We start from the raw sequence: 14,371 nt of genomic DNA on the forward strand, positions 1-14,371 counted from the left end.
ACACCCCCTCCTTACGAGCAGGGGGGTAGCGCGGCCTCACGGCCGGAGTCTCTAGGATCCCTCACGGTTCGGGGGTGAGAGGGTAGGGGGACTCGGGCCCGCCCTCTCCACTGAGCCCCGACCCAGGTCCCTGGTAGTGGCAAGCTCTCCTTGCCACTCACTCGGCACGGATCCACCCGCAACACGCCGAGCGTCAATACAGCTCTAACGCCGTTTGTCTCTAGAGTTCCCCTGGGTCACTTCCTACCGTGAGTACCAGTTCATCTGCGGCGGGGGGTACTCCGGTCTGGTCCTCCCCTGGGACGTCCTCCGTCAGGGTCTCAGGTAGTGCCTCAGCTTGGCTGTCTCCTGGATCCTGGCGCGCAGGCTCTCCCTCTGCAGGAGCTAGCGGCGTGCGTCCTTCTCCTCCGGCGGTCAGCCCTGACTGAGCTGGTCTGCCGGCTTTTATACCTGTTCTCCAGTCGGAGCATGCCCAGCAGAGCTTTCGGGGTGGGGCTTCCTCTGCTAGGAAGGAAGGGTTAGTTCCTGCGCGGCTGCTCTGCCCCGTCACAGGTACCCAGAGGTCTTCCAGGGGCTATATCAACTCATTTAGACATTTTCTAGTTTTACAACAGGCTACAGAAAAGCGAAGTCAGTGCAAACTAAAATGTCATACAACTTCTTTATACTGCTCAATAGACTATCCTGAATTAATGCAAAATCTTCTGTGAGTGACGAGGTTCGGAAACACAGATGCTCAATCCCAAAACACGCATGTTTAGTGGAGTATAAAACAAGTCTGACAAGAGGAGAACACACCGGCTACTGAACATACACATTATAGTAGAGTCACAATGGCCTGTGTGAGCAGGTCAAGCAATTACCTTTTAAAGGTATAAACCATCAGCTATCACGTGGTCTGTAGTGCTATTGCTTGAAATGACCTACTTAGGAGGGGACTGGCTGGCTCAGGAAGCGGGGAACGGGAAACGGGGCCTTTCCCCTCTAGGAGGCACCGGCCCCAATCCAGCCCCCAGTGGGGACTGGCTGGCTCAGAGCGCAGAGAGAGATATGACGCAAACTGAACAGCGAGTGAGGGACTCAAACCCATTTCCTAGACAGGAAACCTACAGCATTAATAGCAATACACACAGTGTTTCTATCAGTGACCGTCTTCTTGAGGTCCCCAGGCTACTCTGGCGGGAGGCTTGGGACGGAGGAGAACACGAGGATGCAGAAATTTGCGCACCCCTGGCTCTGCCCCCACTGTGAAAATGCGTCCCTAGGGCTGCAGGGAAAGCAGCACTAGCTCCCGCAGCAGACCACACAGATGGCAGAGCTGACAGGCCCAGATTTCAGCCGCTGAGCTGAGATGCCAGGACCTGTGCAGCCCCCCGGGAGCCCCCATCCCAGGCGGCACGGAGCCTGCTGCTGAGTGGTGAACAAGGAAGCAGAGCTAAAAGGATGAGAGAGGAAGCGAGGGATGCGGTTTGTTATCCCACTAGCCTTGGAGTCAGGAGACACAGGGTGTGTTTCTGGCCTGCTTGGGGTCTCGCTCTGTGCCTCCATTTCCCCTCCCACCTTTTGTCTGTTTGTAAACTCTTAGGGGCAGGGACTGTCTCCGGCTGTGTTTGTTCAGCACCCGGCATGACAGGGCCAAGATCTCGGCTGTCTCTTGCTGTGTGTCTGGCAGCGCCACCATTTTAGATGTCGGGGGAGGGCAACTTTAACGTTGATTCGAGGAGCTACTCAGGCACCTGAAAACTCTAGGTTTTTTGGGAGATAACAACTTAGAAATTAGCTGACAGGCGCACTGAACCTAATTCCTATATAAAGAAAGAAAAAAATATAAATACAACCACCAATTAAAGCCATATTTTATGTTTATATGTAAGTTTAGAACAATCAGGAGACAATGCAGCAGGATATTCCCAACCCCAAGCCTTGAAGTACCATAAGAACATAAGAAGGGCCAGACTGGGTCAGACCAATGGTCCATCTATGCCAGGTACTCCAGAAGGAATGAACAGAACAGGGAATCACCAAGTGATCCATCCCCTCTCGCCCATTCCCAGCTCCGGCAAACAGAGCTAGGGACACCATCCCTGCCCAGCCTGGCTAATACCTGTAGATGAACCTAACCTCCATGAACTTAGCTAGTTCTTTTTTAAACCCTGTTATAATTTTGGCCTTCACAACATCCTCTGGCAAAGAGTTCCACAGGTTGACTGTGCGTTGTGTGAAGAAATACTTCCTTTTGTTTGTTTTAAACCTGCTGCGTACTAATTTCATTTGGTGACCCCTAGATCTTGGGTTATGGGAAGGAGTAAATAACACTTCCTTATTCACTATATCCACATCAGTCAACATTTTATACACCTCCATCTTATTCCCTCCTTCGTCATCTCTTTTCCAACCTGAAAATTCCCAGTCTTATTAATCTCTCCTCATACAGAAGCTGTCCCATCCCCCTCACCCTTTTGTTGCCCTTCACTGTACATTTTCCAATTCCAATAGATCTTTTTTGAGATGGGGTGACCAGATCTGCACACAGTGTTCAAGAGGTGGGCGCACCATGGATTTCTATAGGGGCAATATGATATTTTCTGTCTTCTTATCTTTCCCTTTCCTAATGATTCCCAACACTCTGTTTGCTTTTTTGACGGCCGCTGCACATTGAGTGGATGTGTTCAGAGAACTGTCCACAATGACTCCAAGATCTCTTTCTTGAGTGGTAACAGCTAATTTAGACCCCCTCATTTTGTATGTAGAACTAGGATTATGTTTTCCAATGTGCATCTGTAGCGGGGTGGATACCGCTCCTGCCCAGAGGGGTTTAAAAAGTGGCCCGGGAGGGCTTGAACGCTGTAGCTCTAAAAGCCGGGCTGATTGGGGAAGCGGCTGCAGCTGGGCCACCCCCCAATCACAGCGCAGCCGGCCGTATAAAGAGGCTGGGAGCCAGGCCCTTAGCAGTCTCTTGCTGCACTCAGAGAGAGATGGGCCTGACTGCAGGGAGCTTAGGGCAGGGTACCTGAGTGGAACAGGGCTGGGGAAAGGCTGGGGAGCTCCAGCCTGGAAAGCCCCAGGCTGCGGCCTAGTAGTGGGCTAAAGGTACTGGCATTGCAGAGGGCAGCCCAGGGCTAGGCCAAGGCAGCAGGTCCAAACCCACCCTTGCCTGTGATGAGTGGCCTATACCGCAGTCTGCCCCAGGGAGCGGGGCTAATTGGTGACTGGCAGTGGCCCTACACTGAGGCGAGGTGGGGTTAGTGGGTAGGGGTTCCCCTAGGAGGGGAGATCTAGTGTGTGGGTACTGCCAGAGAGCTGCATCCAGAGCAAGGGGTACCGGGGTCCTGGGAGGGACACAGGAGCCAGTAGGGACAAGGCGGATCACTGGCCTGCAGAGGGCGCTCTGGTGGCTGGATTGAGCTAATTCCCAGGATAACCAGCAGGAGGCGCCGCGGGGTGAGACTGACCCCTTACAGCATCACTTTGCATTTATTTTCATTTATCAGGTTTGGAGCCTTAATAAAGAATTAATAACTTTAACCGCTAAATAAAATTCATGCAGCATATTTGCTCAATATCATTATCCTTACCACGTCACACCAATCCCCCTCAAACACTCCCATACTTTTTTATTTTCATTTATATTACCTTTTGGAAAATTATAAGCAAGCAAATATGTGCACTTTTAATGTGTGTATCTCATTCCTTGTGAAAAAGTTGAGAAGTCTAAAGTAGTTGTGTTTCTCCTCAAACATTCTTCTGAAACGTGGAATGGCTAACAAATTAGAGAACAAATTTGTTTTGGCACAATCTAAATAAAAAGGATAGCCAAAAAGCTATTCAAGTGATAATTGGAAAGAAAATATTATAATAGATTGGCCAACATGGGTTTCCCATCAGCTCTGACACATCTGAAGGTGTATTTCCAATATAAAAAAATGACTTTTTCCGATGGCAATGTGTGTTCTTTTCTTATTAAGTTACTCAGTAACTAGAAATAAAGTCTTATTGTACTCTATTTATACAATGCATTTGCTAGTTCTCCAGCACAAATGAAAACCAATTTAAGAATTGAACTTTTAGCCTCTGGAAACTGTTTGGTTCTATTATGGAATATAGGAATCCTGAGTATGTATCTACAGTGATGTTCCCCAGCGTTCCCTTCCCAGCTCTGACACCGCAGAGCGTTTACCCCGTGTCCCCCTTCCCAGCTCCGATGCCGCAGAGCCCAGCCCATGTCCCTGTTCCCCATTCCCACCACCTCCTTCTTAGCAGGCCCCAATATACCTGCAATGCACGTGCTTAGTCACACCCCTTACAACTTATGGTCATGCTCCATTCTGGGGGGTTGTATGTCTGGGGTCTTTGTCCTACCTCTCTTGTATCCCTTGGGAGGGGTAAGGAGCGAGGCTGTTTTCTGGCCGAGGCCAGGCTTTTAGCATTTCTTATGTCTGCACCCCCTGCATCCACCATGCCCCTCCTAACTGGTTGGTTGACCTTGGCTTGAGAAAGGAGCAAGGCAGCCTCCCACCTTATGCTCATAGATTACTTTCCCATCATGCGCTGTAACACATTAGCTCTATCCCATATCTCTTCCCATGATACTGTAACCCTTCTGCCCATCTAAGTTGGCAGCAACAAGGGCTGGGTTCTGTATCTAGGGGTTCCGTTTCAATAACGCAATGCAAAACCGGCTCGAGCCCCCACCCAGTGACCTGGGACAATTACATACCACCCCCTGGGCGCCTCTAGGAGGCAATACTTCCCCTCTCGCAAGCACAGAGTCTGAGTGTAACAGAAAATGTTTAATAACATGAGGTAAACGACATCAGCGTTAAATTGGAAAAACACCACAAACAGGCTTCATGAGCAAAAAACTCACCCCAGCAAATTGGGCTGTGTCCTTTCCCTTTGGTTCTTGAAACCAGCAACCCAAGGATCACCAAAGTCCCCAAAGTCCAACAACCCCCCAAAGTCTCTGTCCCTGGTCAGTGCAGCCCCAGAGTTCAAGCAGGGGGGGGGGGAGGCACGCAGGGTGTTAAGGGGCACCTTACGTGATCCAAGGCCGACCGGCTGCCTCTCCGTGGGGTTCCGCCGCAGCCTTCTCCACGAGCCGCTCCACTCCACTCCACCAGCTGACTCACTCAGTCCTTCTGTCATACAACAGGTTCACTGGCCTTGGTTCACAGAATCAGGGTAACCAAACTTTTTTCTTCCTGCCCCAATAACAGAGAAAACTGGGGATCCCACACCAGCCAAAGTAACCACTTTGAGTTGCTGTTGTTTCATGCCAGGCGGGTGGGTGTGCCTATGCAAACCAGATCAGCCCCTGGAGTTCTTTTCCACACTCGCCATAATTCACCACCAGATGTCAGGGTAGAGCTCATCCGGACTCTGCTTACAATACTAACAAACCCAGCTGGCCAGGCAGAAGCAACACACACTGTCCTTGTTCACACATATTAGTAAGGATATAAAAGTATCAAAAAAAATCAAACCCAAAATTCTCTCTCAGGCAGACAAACCAGCTATATACAAACAAGTGACCCAACTGGGTCATTCTTAACTGTGCCTTAATGAAAATACAATCTGACACGAGACGTCTTAAATGTTAAGAAAATTTGCCCTCTAAACAATGTATTTTTAGGGCATACTCAGACACTAAGGAAGTTAGGAAAGTGACCACTTCTAAGGCTGTAATAACCAGGGACGATTAAGAACCTTCCAGGAACCGTTAAAAAAAAAATGTCCCAGAGGTCCATAGATTTACCAAAGAAAGAACCCATTTGTATTTGCTGGTTGAGACACCGAGGTACAGACAATAACACCCTCTGGTTTCCATCAGGAGCGACTGAAACGTCTCAGGGCAGCACCGACGGTGACACTGGAAATAAAACTGCCCGGCTTTGTGGGGGAGACTCCTGGAGCTCAGCTCTCACCAGGTCCCTTCTCTAGGCCAAGGCTGCCCAGGACCTGCCCTCCCCTGGCTCCCATCCCAACCGCGGGGCCCGAGGAGCTATTTCCCCACAGGAAGGGCTTTGAGTGCCCGCTGGTGCCGGGGCTGCGAGCGCTGCTGCTGGCTGCGGGGGCTGACAGGGGGGCTAATGGGCGCCCAGGCTCTCAGCCGCCCAGCCGGAGGGGGCATGTGGGGATCTCGTTATACCCGCTCTGCTCAGGGTGGGGGCGCACAGAGCCATGCTGACAGCTCTCAGCCACACAGGACATAGCTGGGGAGTTTACATTTCCCACAGCCCGGGGCGGGACAGGCGGGGGCGGGGACAGCCGTGTGCCAGCAGCAACTTCTCAGACCCCACCCAAGGCCTTCAGGGGAGCACGGAGCAGCAGTTCCTCTTCCTGTTTGCACTCCATTGCGATAGGAACCTGGGGTGGGGGAGGGGCAGGTGCCCTCCCCCACTCTGTAAATAGTGCCTCTGCCAAGCGGGCATGTCTACATGGCTATTCTTAGCCTTGCAGAGCCCGTCCAAGTCAATTGACTCGGGCACTAAGACCTGTGTAATTTCTCCCTTCCCTCTGGGCAGGGAAGATAAAACTGTTGCTTTCTCCCGTAGGCTGCAGCTCTTTAGCAGAGCGATTGTGGTCCAAGTGCCATGGCTGAGTGTCAAGTACTCTTCCGGCGTGTGTCTGCTGCGTGCACTGTCGGCAGAGGTGGATCCGGCTTCCTACGACAGGGTGATACAATTTCATGCATCACCCAGAATTCAGAAGGTCCAGAGACAGCTCCTCAAACCATCACACCAACCCTCCCCCAGAACACCAGGGGAGCGGGGAAAGAACTGTGACTCCCTGGCCAGTGGGACTCCTAGTAAATCGTAGGCACCTGATTTCACTGGCAGAGAGACACAAAAATGGGATATGGGCCAAATTCTCTGATGCCATAAATTGGAGTTACATGAGTAGGGAGTTTGGCCCCATATCTGCTCTGCCTCCTACAACGACACTTTTATCTTTTGCAAAATGGGTAAAGAACTCTTTGAGAGAGCCCACTGCAAAGCACGCGCCCTGTGACGGCGGAATTCCTCGGTTAACGTTCGCTGCAGGCGGGGGAAATCAAACTTGTCAGGGTCCCAGCTGGATATAAGGAAAACGTTGGTTTCCCCTCCCAGGTGCGAGATACAGTTCTCTCTGATCGTCTGCTGGGCGCTCTCCTCACGGCCTTTTCTTCTCCGTGCAGACGCCACGTCCAAGTCCACTTTGGAACAGACAAAGTAAAATGTCTTCCCCAGCGTTCGAATCTCCTCCACAAGTCTGGCATCAGTGTTTGTGAAACGCCCACAGGAGATGACAATGAACAAGTCTGAACACTGTCTGAAGTGACGCTGCTCAAGGAAAGTGTCTGAGGGACAATTCATTGTCCCGATCCCTGGCAGGTCCCATAGCGTTACGTTGGGGTGTCCGGGATGTGGCTAAGCCTTGAGCTCCACCATCATTTCTCATACCACCCCAGTCTCAGCAGCTCCTGTATCGTGTTCTTTCAGACCCCGGGTGGCATTGATAAAAGACGACTTTCCAGATCCCGTCTCTCCAACTACAGCAACTTCGAGCTTTTCATTCTTGACTGCCTCACTGACCTTTTGCAGCGTGGAAGCCAGCACAGAAGGGTTTCCTCTTGCAACAGCCGCTTTCAGTTCTGCAATTTCCCCTGCAGACCATAGGAAACTCTTCCAAAACCACATCCATAGCAGCTCTTCCCTGTAGTTCATGCTGCTTTGGCTGCCAGTCTTAAGGAAAGGGAACAACACATTGTAGTTATGGATAGATTCGTTTCCACAGGCAGTATAGAATCAGAACCAACAGCTACACTCAATAGGGTCTCTAGTCAATAGGCAACAAGATTGTGATGACATTTAAGGACGGCTGCTTTTGTCACATGCGAGAGCTCCAGCTCTGTATGACCTTGATTCAGCAAAGCTCTCGAATCTTTACTGAATTCTTTAGAAGCTTCGGACTTGTGGGGCCTGGTTGTTCTTTCCCCAGGCCTGGCACATTTGTCCCGCTTCCCACCCCGCAAAGACAAACAATTGTCAAGGGCCCCCAACCCATCATCAGGACAGCCCTTTTATGTACAAAGTTATCCAGTGCTAAGAAGTGGAATTGCAGCACATTATAGAGGTTTCATCCTTTATATAAATCACAGCAAAATACTGACACAGGGCCCAAATTTTACTCTCTTAAATTCTTAATTTCCAAGATTTTCCAGGGGTCAAATTACACTCTGGACTCCTGGATGGCTGTTTGTTTTTTAAATAGCAATATCCAGGGGGCCCCAAAATACTCAATCCTCCCCCTCCCCAATACCTGGATGGTAGAACTAGTCCTGCCAGTCACTTAAATCAGTTCTGCTTGCACTGAGAGTCAACGGGAGTTAGGTTCCAAAGTGACTTGGACATCCTTGAAAATGGGACTCAGGCTCCTAAGTTACTTTGGCACTTCTGAAAATTTTAACCATGATCTCCTGACGTGCCCTCCCGAGGATACTGAAGTGCCCAGGGCCAGATCCTCAGCGGGTTTAAATCAATGTAGTTCTGGAGCTGGCCCATTTTCCTTTATCTTGAACCATTCCTGATCCTAATAAATGAGTGGCTCTGTCCCATCTTAATTCAGCTAAACATCAAGTGCTGCTAATGCCACTGGCTAATTTGGTTATAAACCCCCAAAGCAAGAAAAACACAGTATTTTACCCAAGATGCTGGAAAACTGTGTCTCACCATGAGAACCTGGTTTCATGACTCGAGATCCTCCAGGGCATCGGGTGGTGTCCTCTCCATAGCCATAGGGCTGGGAGTTCAAGTCCATCACGTAGAAAAGATTCACATTTGGGGAGAGGAAAGAAAATCTGTGTTAGGAGTTATGGATCCGCAACACTGTGCACGACACATGAAGTGTTTGGCATTGTAGAAAGAGAACTCTCCTTAAGTGACACCGGGTTACAGCACCAGACCTCTATCCTGGCTACCTTTCTGTATTTCACTCTTCCTCCATGACCTAAATGCATCACATGTGACGTAGCTGGTGCTTGGTAGGTGCCGGATTATCTGGTCAGTGCCAGCACTGAAGGACCAAGGAGCACAATTCCTATTGAAAGGCCCTTCCAGAGGGGTTTGCCATATATGGCAACACTGGGACCTCAACCCAGCTTGGGTGAAGCTTGACCTGCTGCCTTAACTGCTACGCGAGACTTCCCCCTGCAGCTTCAGCTTTCCCTACGACATGCTGTGCTTTGTGCCTCCTGCTGCCGCTCAACTTTTGCCATTCTCCCCCATATCCCGCCATCATCCCCCAGGACGTGTGTCTCCCGGCTGCTGCTGCTCCATAACTAACAATACCAATAACAAAACCAACCAGGAAACAATGCCACAATTTAAAGCAAATCCAAATATTTGTACCGATCTAAGAATCCCCCTTGTCACCCAGCAACCCAACCCCATAACACCCCCCAGCACATGCAAACAGGAAGGAAACAAAAATGTCTTGAGCCTCACCAGGAAGGAGCTGGCAGGTGGTGGCAGGAATGCGTTTGGCTTTTCTGACTTATTGGCTGTGAACCAGTTTGACTCAGGCTGGTCTCTGCCCTCCTGCTGGTTCTGTTGGGACCAAAACTGAAAAGTCCTAAATTTAAGCCGCCGGGACGCACGGTGCTTCTTATTGATAATATACAGTATAACTAATAATAATGGAGCTAAACCCAAGGAGACATAGAACACAACTGATGGTGGCTGGTCACTCACAGAGCCTGTAAAAGACAAACAGAAAACAAAATAAAAACTCTGGTGGATGCTACTGGTATATTCTCAGCCCTTCCCTTCCCAGCCCTTGTGCAGCCTAACATCTGGTTGGTTTTTCCCCTGCCCCTGCACATTAAGCAGCAGCTTTCGTTGAGGTATCCGCAAGGCCTCTTCCTTGTGTGGCTGTGGTGGGGGTCAGAACCCAGCAATGCACGTGTGGCTCATACTGACCCTAGGGGGAAGCAGGGACACCCTGGACCAGATCTATGGAGGTAGAACCTGCCGAGGCCGGGAAAAGGTTACAGTCACATCGAGGTAGATACCTCAAGCGCTTTTCTCAAGTGTAGGAAAACCCCTCGGGGCTTGTACTATACGCTGTCCTGTACCTTCCACTGTAACTTGCATCCGCACAGAAAACCATCCCAGTTCCGGCTTGACATGGCAGATGTAGAATCCCTCATCCTGGCTGCGAACTCTCCGTAACGTCAGGGACGCATTTCCCTGTGGGAATCTCTCCGGGTGGAGCTGTGTTCTGCCCTTGTAAGCGACATCTTGTCTCTGCAACGTGTCCATCCCGTTATAACAGCTGTGAACCAGGAGATCCGGCCCCTCGGCTTCTTCCTTCTTCCAGGTGATGTTCAACGGCTGGAGGTTTAATCCGCATTCAAAGGGGCAGCTCAGGGTGACGTCCTGCCCCAGCTGCGCTACGATGGGAGACTCCATTTCACTCTCCCCTGAACGAGAAACAAGGCTCAGGATTATTTACCCCAGCTCCAGAGGCAACTTTTTGTCACATCTTCCGTTCTATTTTATAGAAAACAAACTGCAAACACATACAAACATGCCACACTCATAACATGCACACAACACAACAGACACCCAGCACACCCACTACACACATTCACACTGCATTCACAATTCTCCCAACCTACCACATTTACATGACACACACACAATGCTCACACAGCACATGCAGAACAACAGAAAAGACCTTCCAGGTTACCGAGAAGACTAACAGCGTTATATAACTTAGCATTTTCTGTGCAGTAAAAAGTTTGCACCCACCTACCATTTCCTTTGAAATTCACATCCACAGAAAGGCCTAGAACATCGCCAGCCCTCTGCTTGGGCTGTGAGGGGGATTTGAACCCATGACCTTTAGAACTAAAGGCACTCGTTTCTGCCCCATGACTTAAAGAAACAACTCCAATAGCTGTTACCACTAGGAGGCTATTATCCCTTTAGGTGATACTGCCACTAGCAGGGGACAAAGGCAAGCGCTGTGCTTGTGTGGGCTAAACCTATGTGGAAAAACATAACACTACATAGTGGCTGAAAGTCAAGGCCAAGCGCTGCTAGCGCAGACGTGGCCTGTGTCTGCACTGGGGGATTGTGGCGCTTTACCCAGACCTGGCTCTGCTGGGCGATCACATTGTACACAGTGAGTGACTGTGTCTCAGACGCTCGGACAGGGACACAGGCAGAGGAAACCTACTGAGCACGGCCAGGGAAATCTTCCGGGACGAGGTTCCCAGCTCAGAGGTGACGTAGCAGAGGTAGGAGCCCTCGTCCTGGAAGCGCACAGCCCTGAGTCGCAGGGACGCATTTCCTTTGTGGATTCCCTCTGGGTCCAGCTGCGTCCGGCCCCGGTAAACCTTGTCCTGTCCCCGCCACACGTCCAGCTCCGCATAGTAGCTGTGAACCAGGAGAGCTGCTCCCTCGGCTCTTTGCATCTTCCAGGTGATGTTCAGTCGCTGGAGTTTTACCCCCGGTATGTGGTGGAAGGTGCAGTCCAGAGTGATGTCCTGTCCATAGTGAGCTGTGATGGATGGCTGTGCTCCAGCGACTCCTTAAAGGGAAGCAAAGGTTGGTGGGGGAGCCTTTCAGCTGGGGAATCGTACCCCTAGTTGATAGTGTAGACAGAGCCTATGCTGGTAGACGTCTCTAGTGTAGACATATCTGCAGTGTTTAGACCAGTACAGCTAGTCCTGTATATGAAGGGGAATACGCTAGGCCAGTATAAGGCAGCTTTACTCCAGAGTCAGTGCGTGCGCTCTAGGGCTTGTACCAGTATAACTGTATCAATGGAAAAGCACATATGTAACTGACATACTGAGCGGCACTGGGAGGTTGGGGTTTGCGGGGGCTAAAGTCACCCCAAAATTTGCCTTAGACCCCTGTGGCCACCCCTCCCAGAACTGGGAGCCCTGCCAGCAGCCCTGGCCACCCATCTCCTGCCCCCACAGCAGCCTCCCCTTCTTTGGGAAGCTGACCCATGGCTGGAGCGGCACTGGGGGAACTCGCCTGATGCTAGAGGTGGCCGTGAGGGAGGTGGGGTGGGGGCAGGGGCCTGTCTGTGATGCTGCCTCTGGTTCAGGAGTGGGAGCTATGGCTGCTGTGGCGTTCAGGCTCCTGAGAGCTGGGTTTAAATAGACAGCGCGCTGACACACTCACTCACGGGCACACTCAGTCTCCCTCACACACTCCTCCCAGTACACACATCTCTCTCTCTCTCATACACACACACACACATATACACACTCCCCCACCACACACACGCTTGTATTATTGTTGGTACTTCCTGTCAAGATGCGCAATGTCCATATAACAGGTTTCAGAGTAGCAGCCGTGTTAGTCTGTATCCGCAAAAAGAACAGGAGTCCTTGTGGCACCTTAGAGACTTACACATTTATTAGAGCATAAGCTTTCGTGGGCTACAGCCCACTTCTTCGGATACATATATTCTCTGAAATTTTATTCTTTCACAGTTTAAGGCTTACCGTCTGTAGCGGGGTGGTCACCCGTTCCTGCCTTAAAAGGCTTAAGAGCAGCCCCGGGGGAGGGCTGTTGCAGGGGGAAGCAGCTACTAGGCTGATTGGGGAGGCAGCTGGGCCGTGCCCCAATTAGGCCACAGCTGGCCCTATAAAAGGCCAATGAGCCAGGCGCTGGCAGAGACTCTCTCTAGCTTTGAGAGGGAGGGACCTGCCTGCAGGGAACTGAGAGAAGGTACCTGAGCTGGAGCAGGGCTGGGGGAAGGCCGAGGAAGCTCTGGCCTGGAAACCCCCCAGGCTGTGGCCTAGTGGAAGGCCAATTAGGTACTGGGGTTGCAGGGGGCAGCCCAGGGGTAGGCAGAGGCAGCAGGTCCAAACCCCCCTAGCCTGTGATGAGTGGCTTTTACACTGCAGTCTGCCCCAGTGAGCCGGGGCTAGATGGTGACTGGCAGTAGCCCATGACTGAGGCAAGGTAAGGATAAAGGGTTGGGAGTTCCCCTGGGTGGGGAGACCCTGAGACTGGGGGTATTGCCAGGGGGCAGCATCCCAAAAGACAAGGGGCACCAGGTCCTGGGAGGGACATGGGGGCCAGTGGCAGTGGGACATTGGCCTGCAGAGGGTGCTCCAGAGCCTGGAAGAGCTAATTCCCAAGACTACCAGCAGGAGGCGCCGCAGGGGTAAGCCCTGCACGTCTACACCATCCTGCTAATTTTCATTTTTTGACTGGTCTGTGCAGTTCATAATTTTATTTCTCTTGTGCTTAAATTTAATTCTTTGAGTAGTGAGTTCTAAAATACCTAACCTGTCCTGGCTGCAGTAATTACCGTTATTACTTTTATTGCAATATTGTGCCTTGTCATTCATTATTTAAAGTGGTACAATCAAATAATAATGTCCTTCTAGTATGGAAATTTAGCTTGTACTAACCTTAGCAGTGCCAGTTTAAAAACACTAATTAGCTAAACACATCATTTTAGACACTGTGCAGATGAAGGCCACTTATTTTCAAATTGTACCTTTTAATATAACTGTAAAATAACTTAAAATTCTTAGCAAAATAAACGCGGTTCCTAGTCTGATACTAACAGTAATGATGGAGTCAAATGTTAGTGAGTCACATAGATGATACAAAATGGGAAATGACGGTCTAGGGAGGAGTACGGCAGAAAGGGATCTAGGTGTCATCGTGGATCACAAGCTAAATATGAGTGAACAGTGTAACACTGTTGCAAAAAAAGTGAACATCATTCTGGGCTGTATTAGTAGGAGTGTTGAAAGCAAGACACAAGAAGTAATTCTTCAGTTCTACTCTGCACTGATTAGGCCTCACCTGGAGTACTGTGTCCAGTTCTGGGTGCCACATTTCAGGAAAGATGTGGACAAACTGGTGAAAGTTCAGAGAGGAGCAACAACAATGATGACAACAAGGAGTCTGGTGGCACCTTAAAGACTAACAGATTTATTTGGGCATAAGCTTTCGTGAGTAAAAACCTCACTTCTTCGGCATCCGAAAGAAAGCTTATGCCCAAATAAATCTGTTAGTCTTTAAGGTGCCACCAGACTCCTTGTTGTTTTTGTAGATACAGACTAACACGGCTACCCCCTGATACTTAACAAAAATGATGAAAGGTCTAGTAAACATGAACTATGAGGGAAGACTGAAAAAACAGGGTTTGTTTAGTCTGGAAAAGAGAAGACTGAGCGGGGACATAACAGTTTTCAAGTGCATAAAAGGTTGTTACAAGGAAGAGGGAGAAAAATTGTTCTTGTTAACCTCTAAGGATAGAACAGGAAGCAATGGGCTTAATTTGCAGCAAGGAAGGTTTAGGTTGGACATTAGGAAAACTTCCTAACTGCCAGGGTGGTTAAGCA

The 14,371-nt window shown here is 50.2% G+C and overlaps 1 protein-coding gene across 8 annotated transcripts in view; it reads right to left on the minus strand.

Moving 5' to 3' along the window:
- Positions 1-4,775: 4,775 nt before the first annotated feature.
- Positions 4,776-14,371, minus strand: part of LOC101938176 (interferon-inducible GTPase 5-like) — a 60,912-nt gene continuing 51,316 nt past the window's right edge. For 3 of the 8 annotated variants that reach the window (XM_065573971.1, XM_065573968.1, XM_065573970.1), the window contains 5 exons: positions 11,224-11,577; positions 10,115-10,462; positions 9,486-9,736; positions 8,685-8,781; positions 4,776-7,724 (listed from right to left, as the gene is read on the minus strand). In XM_065573971.1, coding sequence (XP_065430043.1) covers positions 7,567-7,724; positions 8,685-8,781; positions 9,486-9,736; positions 10,115-10,462; positions 11,224-11,577 — 1,208 coding nt within the window. In that variant the 3' untranslated portion in view covers positions 4,776-7,566. Of the gene's footprint in view, positions 7,725-8,684; positions 8,782-9,485; positions 9,737-10,114; positions 10,463-11,223; positions 12,409-14,371 lie in introns of all 8 variants that reach the window. The other 5 variants (XM_065573977.1, XM_065573976.1, XM_065573972.1 and 2 more) reach the window with 3 other exon arrangements.

This window comes from Chrysemys picta, chromosome 20 (genome assembly GCF_011386835.1).
Source record: "Chrysemys picta bellii isolate R12L10 chromosome 20, ASM1138683v2, whole genome shotgun sequence".
In the NCBI taxonomy this organism is placed as follows: domain Eukaryota; kingdom Metazoa; phylum Chordata; order Testudines; family Emydidae; genus Chrysemys; species Chrysemys picta.